Consider the following 16,669-nt stretch of genomic DNA (forward strand, 5'->3'; position numbering starts at 1 on the left):
GATTTTTTTTGCCGACATATTGGCATTTTAACTATTAACTACTCTCTCGGTATAAGTTTTCTTATGCCTCATTTTCATTACAGTGCCAATGTTTGGCGTACCAATGCAGGCAGAGCCACAGCACGGTGAGGTGCAGATGCAATGTTTTCCACAGAGTGGGTAAACGGATGAATCCATCAGCAGGAGGGGCAGAAAATAGGGAAGCTGCTCCCTTATCAGGAAAGGAAGGGAGAAAGTTGGCAAGTAAAAAATACAGGAGAGAAAAGGGGTTTTCAGAAGTGTGACCGAGTATTGAAAATTCTTTCTCTATCTGACTTTATTGTTGCTCAGCAACTTATATTCATACATCTTGCCTTTCATGTGATGAAACGTCCCAAGGCCTTGAAGTACTTTCCTAAGGAGGCATTAAGATATCAGGAGAGAGGGGAGAGAAAAAGCAGTGCCAGAGTCACCCTGTGTTATGGTCAGGGGATCCTCAGCCGAGGCAGGAGTAGGGGTGTTACAATTGGCCTCAGTGCCTTGGGTTAGGGGAAGTTCTTGCTCTTAGTGACGATTCACTGACCCTAACACAGGCTCCAACCACTGACTCCTCAACTGCTCTTATGTACCTCTTAATTAGATAGAATTTACAGCTCAGAAACAGGCCATTCGGCCCAACTGGTTCGGGCTGGTGTTTATGCTCCATATAAGCTTCCTCCCTCACCTGTCCATCTCAGCATAACCTTCTATTCCTTTCTCTCTCATGTACTTATCTAGATTCCCCTTAAATACATCTACGCTATTCGCCTCAACCACTCCATGTGGCAGCGAGTTCCACATTCTGACCACTCTCTGGGTAAAGAAGTTTCCCCGGAATTCTTTATTGGATTTATTAGTGACTATCTTTTATTTATGACCCCTAGGTTTGGATTTCCCCCAATGAGCAATGATGTAGCAACTTTGGCTCCCAGAAATAAGCCTGCTGTCCAGGTTCCAGGCTGTGAACAATAAATGGCGAAGCCAGGAGTGGGTGGGGTAGAAGAACTATCTTGTTGAAGGAAAAGAAAATGTAAAGTTGTATATGCAGTAACATCCTACATCCAGGGCAGTTTGATCAAACAGTCTTACGAACCAGCAAGAGTGTTAGTTTGCAACCGCATCAAAAACGTGGCTGCTGGTTAAAAAAGTATTTAAAGCCTTTGCCTGGATTCAAACAGGCTTCTTTCAGCAGGGCCATAAACACCATCTAAAAATGTATAGGTGTATACAGCACCCAGTCAAAGTCAGAAACGGAACCGAACAATGCAAAGTTTTCTTCTGGAAAAACAAACTTTTGAAATTGGGATGATACAGATTTTTCCAGCTCTTTTGTTTCTTGAAGTATCTAACTTTTATTATAGGTTGAGATGCAAAAGAGAAGATTATATTGGTGATGCATATAATTTTTTAATGCTTTTGAAATCCAAGCAAATGAACAGGCCCTCTCTTGGTGGACGTGGTGTGGTTCTGTGGAGATGGCACTATCACTTCTGGCAAGGAGACTGACACAATAGAAAATCTCTTGGTCAGCAGCACACTTTATTTCACAGAAAGTGATGTGCAACACTAGTATTTTAGCATTCTTCAAATAAATAAATTACCAGGCCAAACACTACAGCTTTTTGTAAGCATGAAGCTACACTAGCCTGAGGTATCAGCCATTAACAAGCTCCGCTGCACTAACCGGACAACAACTTGCATTTATTTAGCGCATTTAATGTAGAAAAATGTCCCAAGGCGTTTCATGGAGAAAAATGGATGGCAAGCCAAAGAAGGTAGTAGATATCAGTGGGAGGCAGGCTGTATCTCCTCACGTCAACACCAGCAGAAGTAGGAAGTAGTTGATTCCTATGTTAGAATTACGAATTGCCAAAAAAAAATTCACTTGTCAGGAACGCTTATTTTCCTAAAACATCTCAGTGCAGTGGTATAATGGTTTGCTCTCCATATTTTTAAGTGGAAAAGAAGTTATAAAGTGTAGAGCCTACAGGCGAACTGCCACCCACGAGAGAGCCTGTGTTGTGGCCCTGACTACCAAATCCCAGATTTGAACACTGTTTCTTCCTGATCTCAGCGGGGGCAGCAATCGGAGTATTATATTTGACCTCAGTGCCCTGAGTTAAGGAAGGTTGCTGCTCCTGACCCCCAATCCAGTGACACCGCTGTCCCCCCCCCCCCTCCGCCTTGCTGGAAAATGCACAAATGTGGACACAGCGCCTAAGACAGGATCAGGTTCGGGTGTGATGCAGCCCCCATGTTCACACATGGCGAATGGCCAGTTGAGTGCGAGGGCTGCCAGCACCCGTGGGACTGTACCCCAAGAAGAGGTAGGGTCTTCAAGAGAGAAGGGGAGAGAAAAGTGGTAAGAAAGAAAATGACAGATCCAATGGATATGAGTCCAATGTTCACTTTTTACCAATACTACACACATAGGTTCCTATTAGTGTCATATTTATTCCTACTCATTTATTCTAAAACTCTTCAGTGATCCAGGCAGATGTGCACCACTATATATATTACCACAGATGCAGAGAATCTCATTCTGTATTTACTGGAAAGATTTATTCTGCAGGATTTGCTGCAGGGAACTCGAAACACACTCAGCAAAAGCACAACCTCCCACACTGTGGCAAAAAAGGTAAATGCATCATTCAGGTACCCGTGTTGGAAGAGGGGGAAAAAGAAGACACTGGGTATTTGTTCACTGACCCCAGAGGTCAAAGGTCGACTCTAATCAAGGATAATGACTGCTAATGTAGACATCTGATCACTGGCCAACTACGACAGTCTATGAGGCTCTGTGCAGAGCCTCTGTGAGTGGTCAGCTGGGGGCTTTCATCTCCACTTGGACAGATAATGTAACCAAACAACTGACAGAAATGCTAATACTCCAACAAAATGATAGACAGCTACAAATTCTGGGGCTGAGCTGTTCTTTAATGATACTCATGCTGTCCCATTTGTTTTTCATTACTGCTCTCATCCTCAGTGCTGTGTTTAACCCCATGTAACCCAGGAACATCAAAGTTATTTTTATTCCTAGTTTCCCTCACGCCTCTCCTGAAGTCGTTGACTCCTTTTTTTTTGGAATACTGACCAATGAGCACTGGCCACGGTCACTTAACTTGGCCGATCTTTGTGTATGAGCCTAGCCACGTGTTTTTAATTTGCTCTTTGGATATGGGCAACACTGGCAATGCGGTATTTATTGTCCATCCTTAGTTGCGTATAGAGCCGGACTAGAGTCACCTATAGCCCAAAGCAGGTGGGGCCGGCACCTTCCTTTCCAAAAGCACATTCGCAAACCAGTTGTTTTTTTAACGACAAAACCGCAGCATCGGTGGTAACTTCTTGCTGCTAGCCCACAAACTACCAGATATTGTGAATTTGGTTTCGTAACTCACAACTTGTGGGGTACTAGTCCAGCGTGAACCCGGTGAGTAAAGTCTCCCCTCTCCCAAAACTGGGTACCTGAATGATGCTTTTATCTTTTTGGCACAGTGTGGAAGGTTGTGCATACTGACTGAGTGTTTGAGGATTACGTCACCGTGGACCCTGCCCTCAGCTGATGCCCAACACGCATGCACTTTCAGCAGAGGTCAAAGGATAGCGATCAGGAGCAAAGAATCCTGGCTGATTTTTTTTTAGCTCAGGGGTGCTAAGTCTAATTGTAGCTGCCCTGGCTGAAGTCAGTTGACCAAAGCCAGCATTAAAGGCAGCTTTGTATTTTTCTGACTAATACAAAGAGGATCAATAACAAACAAATGAGTCTTAACATTCAAAACTCATCAGGTTTATCAAGAAAGGGATTGTAACTAGGAACTTAAATACACTGTAGCCCACATTCCCAAGGCAAATAAACCATTTATCAGACTAATTAAATTTCATTCACCAGGAATGTTCATTGTGTCATATTACTTCGTCGGAATTGAGTCAGGAGCTCACTGCCATCCTTTCTGAACTCCAGTTATGTGGCATCAACCTCAAACCACCCTCGAAAATGGGATGGGGGTAAAACTGATCTTGGGGCAGGGGGGATTACTCCTATACTGATCAAGCCTAGTTCCTGGTGGATAGATCAAGGAAAAGCAATTATGTCCTCAGAGGTGTCTGTGGGGCTAAGATTGGTGAGGTTAATAAAGACTGTTATTAGGACAGTGAATATTCACTTTGATCTGCATATGCTAAACATGTGGTGAAATACTCCACATTGTTACCAAGCTATAAGTGAGGGAAAGGAAGATTAGCTATCACTATGGTCTTATGACGTGGCCTACAAATCATATTTTGCAACCACACTAGGCAGGTGGTGTGTCATCTTTCCCTTTAAAACTCTGCCCCAGTTATAAGTCATGCTGGAAGAATATTGGAGAGATTTAAGAGCCAGATTAGTGCCCATGGAAGAAACAAGCGGGCAATAAAATGTTGCAGGATTTCCTGGGCTAAAATTGCATGAACCCTCAGTGTATATACATCAAAAAGGGTGGCAGGACGTTAAAAGGACCATCACAGCTGCTGTCACAGGGACTGCTTAGCGGGGCTGCAGGATGAAGGCACCACTGAGTAGGCATTCAGTTTGAAAGGAACAATGAAGCAAGGGGTACAGTTTAAAGAGACCACAGTAGAAGATGTAGAAACAAGGAAGAAAATTAAAATTGTATCTTTAAAGTTGTATCATAGGCAGCAAAGAACAAGAAGTGTGTTACATCTTAAGCATGTACCAATGCTTGAGTTAAAGGTCCCTTTTCTCCCCATTTACAGGAAGCCCGGTTGTAAATGAGTTTGATTTTATTCTCACTGACTACACAAATTAGAAAAGTAACCTCTTCAGCTATGCGAACTTCCATCACACTGGATAGAAACAACTCTGCACACTTGCACACGTAAGAAATGCCAGGACCAGCAACTGAAGGCTTGGACATGGCACGCACTAGTCTGTGCTAAATTAGCTTAACTTAAGTGCAGCAATAGTTGATGCCTTGGAGACCCTGGGGTAGGTGGTAGGGGAGGGGGGGGAAGTCAGCTAAGGCTCCCACTCCTCATCCTTAGCCAGTAACTGCTGACGGAAAGGGCCCATGAGAATGGCAGGTGAAGCAAGCATCTTTTTTTGGCTGTGAGTGTCCAAGATGGTTGAATATCCTGCTAGCACACAGTGTGTAAGCCCACCAGGTGGAACAAGCAGATGAGCGAGTCATTGAAGGGCCAAACGACGTCTTGGAACCATACCTCATTGTGACTCACCATCTTCGGGAGAGAAGGGGAACATGGGTACAGGAGTAGGCCATTCAGCCCCTCATGCCTGATCCACCATTAAATTAGATTATGGCTGATATGTACCGCAACTCCATTTACCTGCCTTAGCTCAATATCCCTTGATACCCTTAGAATCATAGAATGATACAACACAGAAAGAGGCCATTGAGCCCATCGTGCCTGTGCCTTACCCAACAAAAATCTATTGATCTCAGTCTTGAAAGCTCCAATTGTCCCAAAATCAACAAACTTTTGGGGCAGCGAATTCCGCATTTCTTACTACCCTTTGTGTGAAAAAGTGCTTCCTGATTTCCCTCCTAAATGGCCTAGCTCTAATTTTAAGATTATGTCCCCTCGTTCTTGATTCCCCCATCAGAGGAAGTAGTTTCTCTACCCTATCAAATACTTTCAACATTTTAAACACGAACACGGGGAACAACTGAGGGAAAAAAACTACACAACCACAGGTGGGGGGAGTGGGGGGGAAGGCCTCAAACGTCTGCACAGAGAATAACTGGCTGCGGGAGCATTACAATTTGTCTGACACTAAGGTTCATATGACATCCTAAGCAGTGAGATTCTGCTATATTAGAGTCAATACAACTAAATGTACTGCCTGCAACATACTGCAGCTTGGCACCGTGAAAACAATGAAGGAGGGAATGTTACTTACACCCAGCCAGCTGGTTCTGATAGTGTTGGACAGCATCGGCACTGAGCAGCAAAGGATGGTTTGCATTGAATGGTGGTTGGAGTTCGTTCCACTGTGGGGTCCTACATAGCAGAGGGAGAAACGAACAGACATTTGGCAAGAACAAAGTACGCTTTCCACATTCAACGTTCAGACACTGAAAATATCTCACTGAGGTTGTTATGTTTGTCATCGCTATGGATATTATTACAGATGCAATGGAGTCGTCTTTCAGATAACCTCTCACCATCTTTTGAATCCTACAAAGTTTTACTCCTGTCATGATGAACTTTTCTAGATGCTCGAACGTATCCTTTTCTCTCCCTCTTTAGGTTTGCCCCACACTGATCCCTGGCTACTGCCAAGGCCACTCAGTCATCAGCTGCCAGACAATGCGGAATGGTGGCAATGGCTTGACTTCCTGCAGTGCATACACATCTGACTGAGGCTTGTTATTACTGTAGGTGCATGTTTTCTAGTACTTTAGTCATACATAAGACTGCGTATTTGAAATTGTCATTCTATGTCCACTTCAGTTGTGAAAAATACCCAGTTAGTTTATAGATTTGATCCTTCCAAATTTGGGTCATGTATGGAGAGAGCAATTTTGACCTATGTAATATTAGGGTCAAGTATTGGTGGGTACAGGTCTGCCTTCTGCATACAGGGGAAATAGTGTGGAAGCAATCCAAGGTGACGAACTCAAGGCAGGATTACACATAGAAAATAGAAACATAGAAATTAGGAGCTATTCGGCCCTTCAAGCCTGTTCCGCCATTCAATATGATCATGGCCGATCCTCTATCTCAATACCATATTCCCGCTCTCTCCCTATACCCCTTGATGCATTTTGTGTCTAGAAATCTATCTAGCTCCTTCTTAAATATATTCAGTGACTTGGCCTCCACAGCCTTCTGCGGTAGAGAATTCCACAGGTTCACTACCCTCGGAGTGAAGAAATTTTTCCTCATCTCAGTCCTAAATGTCCTACCCCATATCCTGAGACTGTGACTCCTCGTTCTGGACCCCCCAGCCAGGAGAAACATCCTCCCTGCATCTAGTCTGTGTAGCCCTGTCAGAATTTTATATGTTTCAATGAGATCCCCTCTCATTTTTCTAAACTCAAGTGAATACAGGCCAAGTCGAGCCAATCTCTCCTCATACAACAGTCCTGCCATCCCAGAAATCAGTCTGGTGAACCTTCGCTGTACTCCCTCTATGGCAAGTATATCCTTTCTTAGGTAAGGAGACCAAAACTGCACACAATACTCCAGGTGTGGTCTCAGTAAGACATCCTTGCTCCTGTACTCAAATCCTCTTGCAACGAAGGCCAACATACCATTTGCCTTCCTAACTGCTTGCTGCACCTGCATATTTGCTTTCAGTGACTGGTGTACAAGGACACCCAGGTCCTTTTGTACATCAATGTTCCCCAATCTATCACCATTTAAATAATATTCTGCCTTTCTGTTTTTCCTTTCGAAGTGGATAACTTCACATTTATCCACATTATACTGCATCTGCCATGTATTTGCCCACTCACTCAACTTGTTTAAATCACCTTGAAGCCTCTTTGCATCTTCCTCACAACTCACGATCTCATCTAGTTTTGTGTCGTCAGCAAACTTGGAAATATTACATTTGGTTCCCTCATCCAAATCATTGATATATATTGTGAATAGCTGGGGCCCAAGCACTGATCCCTGCGGTCACCGCCTGCCATCCCGAAAAAAACCCATTTATTCTTACTCTCTGTTTCCTGACTGTTAACCAATTTTCAATCCATGCGAGTATATTAATCCCATGTGCTTTAATTTGCACACTAACCTCTTATGTGGGACCTTATCAAAGGCCTTCTGAAAATCCAAATAAACCACATCCACAGGTTCTCCCTTATCTATTCTACCAGTTACATCCTCAAAAAACTCCAGTAGGTTTGTCAAACATGATTTCCCTTTCATAAATCCATGATGACTTTGTCTAATCCCGTTGATATTTTCTAAATGTCCTGTTATCACATCCTTTATAATAGACTCTAGCATTTTCCCTACTACTTATGTTAGGCTAACCAGTCTGTAGTTCCCTGTTTTCTCTCTCCCTCCTTTTTTAAATAGTAGGGTTACATTTGCCACCCTCCAATCTGCAGGAACTGTTCCATAATCTATAGAATTTTGGAAGATGACAACTAATGCATCCACTATTTCCATGGCTCCCTCTTTTAGTACTCTGGGATGCAGATTATCAGGCCCTGGGGATTTATCAGCTTTCAGTCCCATTAATTTCTCCAGCACTATTGTTTTACTAATACTAATTTCCTTTAATTCCACCTCCTCACTAGTCCCTTGGTTCCCTAGCATTTCTGGGAAGTTATGTGTGTCCTCTTCCGTGAAGACAGAACCAAAGTATTTTTTAATTACTCTGCCATTTCCCTGTTCCCCATTATAAATTCTCCCATTTCTGATTGTAAGGAACCTACATTTGTCTTCACTAATCTTTTTCTTTTTACATACTTGTAGAAGCCTTTACAGTCCACTTTTATGTTCCTTGCAAGTTTACTCTCATACTCTATTTTTCCCCCTCTTAATCAATCTCTTGGTTCTTTTTTGCTGAATTCTAAACTGCTCCCAATCCTCAGGCTTGCTACTTTTTCTGGCAACTTTATATGACTCCTCTTTGGATCTAATACTATTCTTAATTACTTTTGTTAGCCATGGTTGGGCCGCTTTTCCTTTTGTGTTTTTGCGCCAGAAAGGAATGTATAATTGTGGCAATTCGAATTGTAATCCTATTTCAGAAGATTGACCTCTGCCTGTTCCTCTCCCCATTTTACATTTGCAGTGGGAAGCTGATCTTGGCTGTGTGGAGACCCGGAGTGAAATGCATTGGATCAGTTCCCTGCCTTTACTTTTATAAAACTTGCAGCCTTAATATGATTCGTAAATCAATTTTCAACAGTGTTGTTGGTTCTCTGCATGTCAGGTTATTGTTTTACATAGAATTACATATAATGTACAGCATAGAAACAGGCCATTCGACCCAACAGATCTGTGCCAGGGCTTTTGTTCCATACGAGCCTCCTCCCACCCCTCTTCATCTAACCCCACCATCAAAACCTTCCATTCCTTTCTCCCTCATGTGTTTATCTAGATTTCCCTTAAATGCATCTATGCTATTCTCTTCAACTACTCCTTGTAGTAGTGAGTCCCATATTCTAACCACTCTCTGGGTAAAGAAGTTTCTCCTGAATTCCTTATTGGATTTATTTAGGGTGAATTCACGCGCCACTGCAGCATAGAGTAAACGCAGTGTGAATCTGGAATCAGGGCCTGCCCTGACAACAAAGCAGAGAGGGACTCCCCGCAGGAGGAAGTCTCACTCCATCCTGTTTTGGAGTCAGTTCAGGCCGTAACACTCAATTTATACTACCCAAGTTTAGTTCAGTTCAAAGTCAAAACTGCCAACATGTGGTGTGAGTGCAGCCTTACACTAAGGAGTGCAGAGATCAGAGGGAGAACTCTGCATCAGTCATCAGCTGGACTCCTTCAATGAAAAAACACTGTGGAAGTATCGCACAAGATGCACAGCTCAGGGTATGGAACATATTGACTTACATTTGACTGTTCCTGTAGTTTATCAAGACCAATAAGCCAAATAACCCTGAGAACACTGCACTCTTTTTGATTTTCCTCTCCATTTGTGATAAAGTGCCTCAGCTCTGTTTGCCACCTCCCCAGACAGCTAGACTGAAGTTGGGGGCTCACCCAGTTAGGCACCACAAGTACAATACATTTAAATCTATTTTTTTAATAGAATGAAGTTGACCACAGGAATGTGAAAAACCTGAGCCAAGCCACTGGGGTTCTGGCATTTAACACTAGGTTTCAGGTATGGTGTCTCCCCTCTCCTCATCCAAGATTCAGGCAGTCAATCTGAGGGACAGCAATAACTTGAGTAGCTGTACTCACCCCAGGTCCAACAATGGTGTATTACTGCTAGTGTAGATGTGTCGATGGGTACAGGAATAATTTGATGGTAATGTATTATGATCATTTTTTAGAAGTAACAAGTTACTGCGTGTCAACCATATGAAAATGTTGAAAATGAATAAAATGTCAGCCAAAAACAGCAGTAACGGTTCCTGAGAGAGTGGAGGTTATCCACTTACAGGAGGCTGAGCAACACACAGGGCTTATACTCAGCATCAACCTTTGTACAGGGCCTTGAATTTGGCAACGCCCTTCATGCACCACCTTATAGTTGGGGGCTTGCTTCACACCTGGCCCCACAGTCAGAAGCATTCTTTGCCAACAGCCTGGCAGTTAAGAGTACCCTTTATTCAGGATAGTATTGCTTGCTGGTTTTTCACAGGATTAAGGGAATTCTTTCAACTGCTACGACGGAGTCACTATGCTATTAAAAAGAAGTCTTGCATGAAAAAAAGGTAAGAGGAGCTTTCTAATGAAGAACTGCAGACAGACCTGTGCAGATTGTTAAACAGAACGTCAGACCTGTGCATGACAATTCACAGCATAAATAACAGTACACTGTGAAGCTACTGAGTTCATTTTCTTTTCAGAAGCTGTAATCAGCTCAGTTACTCACTGAACATTTAATCCAAGGGTTGTTCAAAATATATTGGCACTACGACCAATGATCCTGGATTCTTTCCCACCTTACTCCCCTCTACTAGGTGGGTGTGCAGCAGTCATTGCCAGTAGTATCCATGCTCACGGTTGCAGAGTTTCGTTTGGGATGGCACACCTCATTGCAGTGAATGTCACCAAAGTGGCTGAGAAGGGAAGAAGACCCAAAACTTTGGGTCACTCGCAAGAGAGCAAATTTGATGATATTTTATGAGGTGTCAAATATATTTATTATTATACTTTTTCAAGACAGACACTGTGGGTGGTGGGGGGGCAGTACTTTGAATATATTCTTTTCCATATTACAACAGTGGCTAACACTTCAGAAGTACTTTGTTGACTGTGAAGCGCTTTTGGACGTCCTAAGGTCGTAAAAGGCGCTATATAAATGCAAGTCTTTCTTTCTTTACTCCTATTAAGATTGTCCTTTCCGTTGAAGTACCTAAAGAACATTGTAATCCAGCTACAACAACTTACACTTACGTAGTACAGAAGCAGAATAAAAACTACAAGTAATGTATAGATAAGTGTAAAGCCAAAAATAAATCAGCTAGGAGATTAAAGCAATTTTTTTTTGAAAGATTTAATATGGGTAGAAAAAAATTTGATACTTGGCAATATTTATCTTTGTCTGTTAAAAGCAACCTTTATAAAATCTCCTTGTGTGGTATTTGCATAACCCAGCCAGTCCCCAGGTCCGTCCCTTCGCAATTTCAGTTGTTTTTAAAAAATGTTCTCATTAAAAAGTTTCATTGTTGGGCTTCTCTAAAATACATAACTTGAAATAACTGGTGTGTGACAAATGAACTTACGAACTTCAGGACCCATTACATCTTTTAATTGTAACAAAATCATGTGAAAATAACTTTCAAAAAAACAGCAGTCATTGAGGAGTACAGAACGAATAAATCACAAGAATTGCACAGTCCCCTCGGAGAAGGCAGTGACCTGCTTAAGTAAAATGCTGCTGATTACAATTACCACTTGTGCAGAATTGAAGCGGGTGGGATTGCTAGGATGGAGGAGGGGATGACTGACTGGGTTTGCTGGCCTAGAAATTCCTTGAGATCGCTACCATCAAAGGAAACATGTGAAAGCAGTTGGTCTATGAACAGAAAGCTAATCAAAGTTATGATACCTGCACCTCCCCCACTTCCACACTCTGTCCAAATGACTCTTTCCTGACTGACTGAAAGCAGGCAGTCCTGAAAGGGCACAACCACTAAAGGAACCACCAACCATTGCTTCCAGCTGTGTGGGTTGTAAACAGTAGTAAATAAATATTTACTTAGATCCATATGCAATGATGAGGCCCCATGAGCCCCACTTTGGCAAGCATAGCTGAGCTGAAACGTTAATGGCTATCACAAAAGGCTGTCCGTTCACCCCATTTTAGATGGGTGATGGATGACACTTGCTTGAAAAGATATTTTGTAGTATCTCACTGTTCAGATGATGTTTTATCAAAAGGTCCACAGTCTCCCTCCAAATAATGGTAAACAATTTTACAACACCAAGTTATAGTCCAACGATTTTATTTTTAATCCCACAAGCTTTCGGGGGCTTTCCCCTTCCTCAGGCAGTGTGTAAAATTGTTTACAATTGTTAACCCCAGTCCATCACCGGCATCTCCACATCATCCAAATAATGGAGCAGCAGGATGCACTGATGATGAGTTCTCAGCCTGCCACTAGGCGGGGTGGCGAGAGGAAGCTACACATTTACACACTGAGAAGAATGTCAAGTCAACCAGCCTTACATAACTCTCCCACTCTGTGAAAGAGCAGCTTTGGCAGAGGCCTGGAAACAGGTATCCTGAGCACTGCCTAAATAGAGCCTTAACACTTGTGTGGGGGAAGAGGGAAACATCCTGATCGAACTTCCCACTGAAATTCAACAATTCATATTGGGCAAAAGGCATAGCTCACTCATCAGTGAAGGGGTTCCTCCACACTCTGAGAAGCTCAATAAATTGCAGGCAGCAAGCACACCCGACCCAAGCTGGCAGGGTCCTCTTTAAATGTGCTCTTTAGTGCTCCTCTTGGCCCCATAAAATAACCGTGGGCCGACCCTGCTCTGGGATTCCGCCCTGACCGGGATTCCCTCCTAACTACTAATTTTAGTGCTAGAGACCGTTCCCTCTGGTCCCCGGCGGCTGTCTCCGACCGGCAGCTACTTCCCGCCAACTTCCTAGCTATTTTGGTCAGGAATTCAACAAAGGGCATGCAAACGAGGCCCGGCCATTAAAACCGGCAGAGCCTGCCTGCTGCCGCTCCCGGACAGACACTTCGCTCGCTTTGCTGCGTTCCCGTCCGGGAATAAAAATCGAGGCTACTGAATCTACAGCATTTCTGATGCTGGAGACTGCAACTCTTTGAAGATTAATTCCACCTTTGAGGATGCTGGATGCTAGTTGTGTTCCTCATTTTAGTAATAGTACTTGCATTTATATAGTGCCTTATCATGTTTAATTGTTTTTGGAGGAGATAGTTTGGGTACAGACTAAACACATTCCCATTCGGGGGAAAGGGAGAGCATCTAAAGCTAGAGTTCCCTGGATGCAACTGAATAGCCCCTTTTGAACTGAGGTGCTATTGTACGTGTAATTTGAATTTGCAGTCAGTAGTCAAGCCCTTACAGACCAGGAAGGTCCTTGATATGACTTGTGGTCTCAGCAGCTCTCAGGCGAGATCACAGTAGAAATGCTAGTTCGTCTCAGTGTCCCTGGGTTAGGGAGGAGAAAAATCAACCTGGGTTCCCACTCCTGATCTCTATCCATTGACCCCTGATGAGTTCACATGAATGAACAAGTGATGAAAGAAAGATCTTGCATTTATATAGCACCTTGCACAACCTCAGGAGTCCCAAAGCATTTTGCAGCCAATGAAGCACTTTTCAAGTGTAGCCACTGTTGTCATGTAGGAAATGCAGCAGCCGATTTTGCGCACAGCAAGGTCCCACAAACAGCAATGTGATAATGACCAGATAATCTATTTTAGTGATGTTGGTTGAGGGATAAATATTGGCCAGGACATCGGGGACAGGATAGGGCTCGGCTGTGATGTTTCCCGTGGTTGAATAATCTGCTGCCGCTCCCTCTCTGGCATCACAAGTGAAGAATGACTAGTTGGGAGAGGTACAGAGGGTGCCTGGTGCCTTAAGGAACCGTGCCCCAACATGAGTCAACACCATCAGGAGAGGAGACGGGGAGAAAAGATGGAAAAAGAAACTGGGAATGGTTGCCGGTGATTCATTTGCTTAGTTTTGTCTAGATACAGTTTATAGAGGCTACCAAGCAAAACAAACCTCAAACAGATACCAAGTACCCCTCCTAATGAGTTCTGCTTCTCAGTGAAGCATATCAAAGGGAAAATATAGGTAGTGACAGTTCAAGCTGACCTTGCCTTCTATTGTCTTTCCATTAAAACACATGATATCCCGGGCGATTGTTGTTCAGTAATTGCAAAGTTCGGATATAATGATCAGGTGAAATGAATGAATCTAATGACTGTCGATGAGATTCAAAGGATTCAGCTCATAAAAACAGTCTTTCAAATTTTCATTAACAGAAACTGGAAGCTTCGTTGCGTCACAATTTCATTGATTTAGCATGGCTCTGATGCTCAGATGCTGGGTTCAAAGCTTATTTACTGATCACAGTTCCCATTACCTATAACTATCATTGTACTTAACCAACCCTCTGGTTCTAAGCCACTTGAAGCTTTATTTGTTGTACATGTCCAAAGCTTCTACCCTCAACTCCCTCCCCACCCCCCACCCAAATAAAAATATGGAGATTGGGCACATCAACAGCCCTCAATGAAACATTACAATTAAGCTGACAGGATTATAATTGAATAAAAATGTCTTACTTCCCAATAGCTCAGTGGGTAAATGCAACAATTGTGCGGTACTGAGCTCTTCAGTCCCATGTTCCCTTCCCAGTCTCTGCTGAATTAAGTCACAAGATAATTGCAGATGAGGAAGGCCATTTGTCCCATCTTAGTTCATAGAGGCAGAAAAGCACTACACACTCCATGCCCCCTCCCCTGCCATTTCAGCATCTGATTTTTTTCAATGATTTGGGGGGTTTTACCTCCACTGCTCTACCCGGAGACTATTCCATGTATTGGTCACTCTTTGTGTGAAGAAGAACTTCCTGACATCAGTCCTAATCTGCTTTTTATTAGTTTACACATGAGTCCTCTTTTCCTGTTCTCACAATTTATTCCCTCGGGTTCCCAGCCTCCTGCTGCCCGAGATCTCCTCCTGCCCACCCAGCCAGCTGGAGCTTCCCGCCAGGGTCTACGCAGATTAGGCCTGGGAGTTCAAATCTTCTGGGCCTCATGCTGTGGAAGGTTGGAGGGTTTGAAGTCGGCCTCAGCCCCTCACCCACACAACACCCGCCGAGAGTTACAAGTATTTACGGCAGAGAAACAGGCCAATCGGCCCAACAGGTCTATGACGGTGTTTATGCTCCACATGAATCTCCTCCCTCCCAACTTCATCTAACCCCATCAACATATCATTCTATTCCTTTCTCTCTCATGTGTTTATCCAGCTTCCCCTTAAATGCATCTATGTTATTTGCCTCAACTACTCCACCTGGTAGCGAATTCCACATTCTCACCACTCTCTGCGTAAAAGAAGCTTTTCCTGAATTCCCGATCAGATTTATTGGTGATTATCTTACATTTATGGCCCCTACTTTTAGACTAGACCCCACAAGTGGAACCATCTTTTCTACGTCTATCCTAACAAACCCCTTTATAATTTTAAAGACCTCTATTAAGTCATCTCTCAGCCTTCCCTTTTGTAGAGAAAAGAGCCCCAGCCTGTTCAGTCTTTCCTGATAGTTATAACCATGTAAATCATCCAAGTAAATCTTTTTTGCACCTTCTCCAGTGCCTCTATATCCTTTTTGTAATATGGAGACCGGAACTGAGCACAGTACTCTAAGTGTGGTCTAACCAAGGTTCTATAAGGTTTAACATAACTTCTCGGCTTTTGAATTCTATTCCTTGAAGAATGAACCCCAGTGCTTTGTTTGCATTTTTGTGGCTTTGTTAACCTGCGTTGGTACTTTTAGTGATTTGTGAATCTGTACCCCGAGATTCCTTTGTTCCTCTACCCCATTTGGACTCTTATTTTCCAAGGAGTATGTGGCCTCCTCCTACCAAAATGCACCACCTCACACTTATCTACATTGAAATTAATTTGTTATTTACACGCCCATTCTGCAAGTTTGTTAATGTTTTCTTGTATTTTGTTGCAGTCTTCCTCAGTATTAACTATACCTCCCAATTTGTTGTCGTTTGCAAATTTTGAAATTGTACTTCCGATTCCAGAGTCCAAATCGTTAATGTAAATGATGAACAACAGCAGTCCCAGTACCAATCCTTGTGGAACACCACTTCCCACCTCCCGCCAGTCTGAGTAACTCCTACACTGTTTTAAAATCGTTCCTTCCATGTCTACCAACTTGCCCTGTTTCAAAAGTGCAGCCTTCATAAAGGAGCTTCTTCGTGAAGATTACACTGTTAACTCTTCAGGAGGAGCAGTTTAAATAAATATCGAAAGAGAACTTGTAGTCACGTGCCTGCAAAAGTATCACGTTTAATGCAAGTCACAAGTTCGTAGCAACGAAACTCCTTAATAATTATAGGTCAGGCCCTGCTGGTGCAAGACATATTGAGGAAGTGTGTTTGAACATCTTACCTGGCCAGAGACCAGCTGGCTCGAGGAGACGTCAACAGCTCCAGCTGAGTATCATCATTGATCTTCTGCACAGTGTTGACTGGCCGTGGCTCAATCGTATGCTCCACCAGGTTACCATAGCAACTAATAATGAACAGGGAATCCACTACTGACTGTTTTGATTGATCTATGGACAGAATAGAAGAACAAGGCTTGGGGTATTAAGAGTGGTGCAGTGTTGAAAGCCCAGTGTCTTGTGTTCAAATTCCAGCCCTAATGGATACCTCAATTTAGCCGCCTTTCAAGATAACTAAGCCCGAGAACAGCGACTGGCATACAACACAACTGCTTTAGGCTGAAAACCCTG

At 43.2% G+C, this 16,669-nt stretch overlaps 1 protein-coding gene across 7 annotated transcripts in view; it reads right to left on the minus strand.

Annotated features, from left to right (window-relative positions):
- The window catches only part of bcas3 (BCAS3 microtubule associated cell migration factor), a 666,368-nt gene that overhangs the window by 319,466 nt on the left and 330,233 nt on the right, over positions 1-16,669 (minus strand). For all 7 annotated transcript variants that reach the window (XR_010968541.1, XR_010968542.1, XM_068008504.1 and 4 more), the window contains 2 exons: positions 16,324-16,489; positions 5,945-6,045 (listed from right to left, as the gene is read on the minus strand). Coding sequence is in view for 5 of the 7 variants with exons in the window: in XM_068008504.1 (XP_067864605.1) it covers positions 5,945-6,045; positions 16,324-16,489 (267 nt within the window). In the remaining 2 variants the exon portion in view is untranslated. The remainder of the gene's footprint in view (positions 1-5,944; positions 6,046-16,323; positions 16,490-16,669) is intronic.

This window comes from Heptranchias perlo, chromosome 28 (genome assembly GCF_035084215.1).
Source record: "Heptranchias perlo isolate sHepPer1 chromosome 28, sHepPer1.hap1, whole genome shotgun sequence".
Classification (NCBI taxonomy): Eukaryota; Metazoa; Chordata; class Chondrichthyes; order Hexanchiformes; family Hexanchidae; genus Heptranchias; species Heptranchias perlo.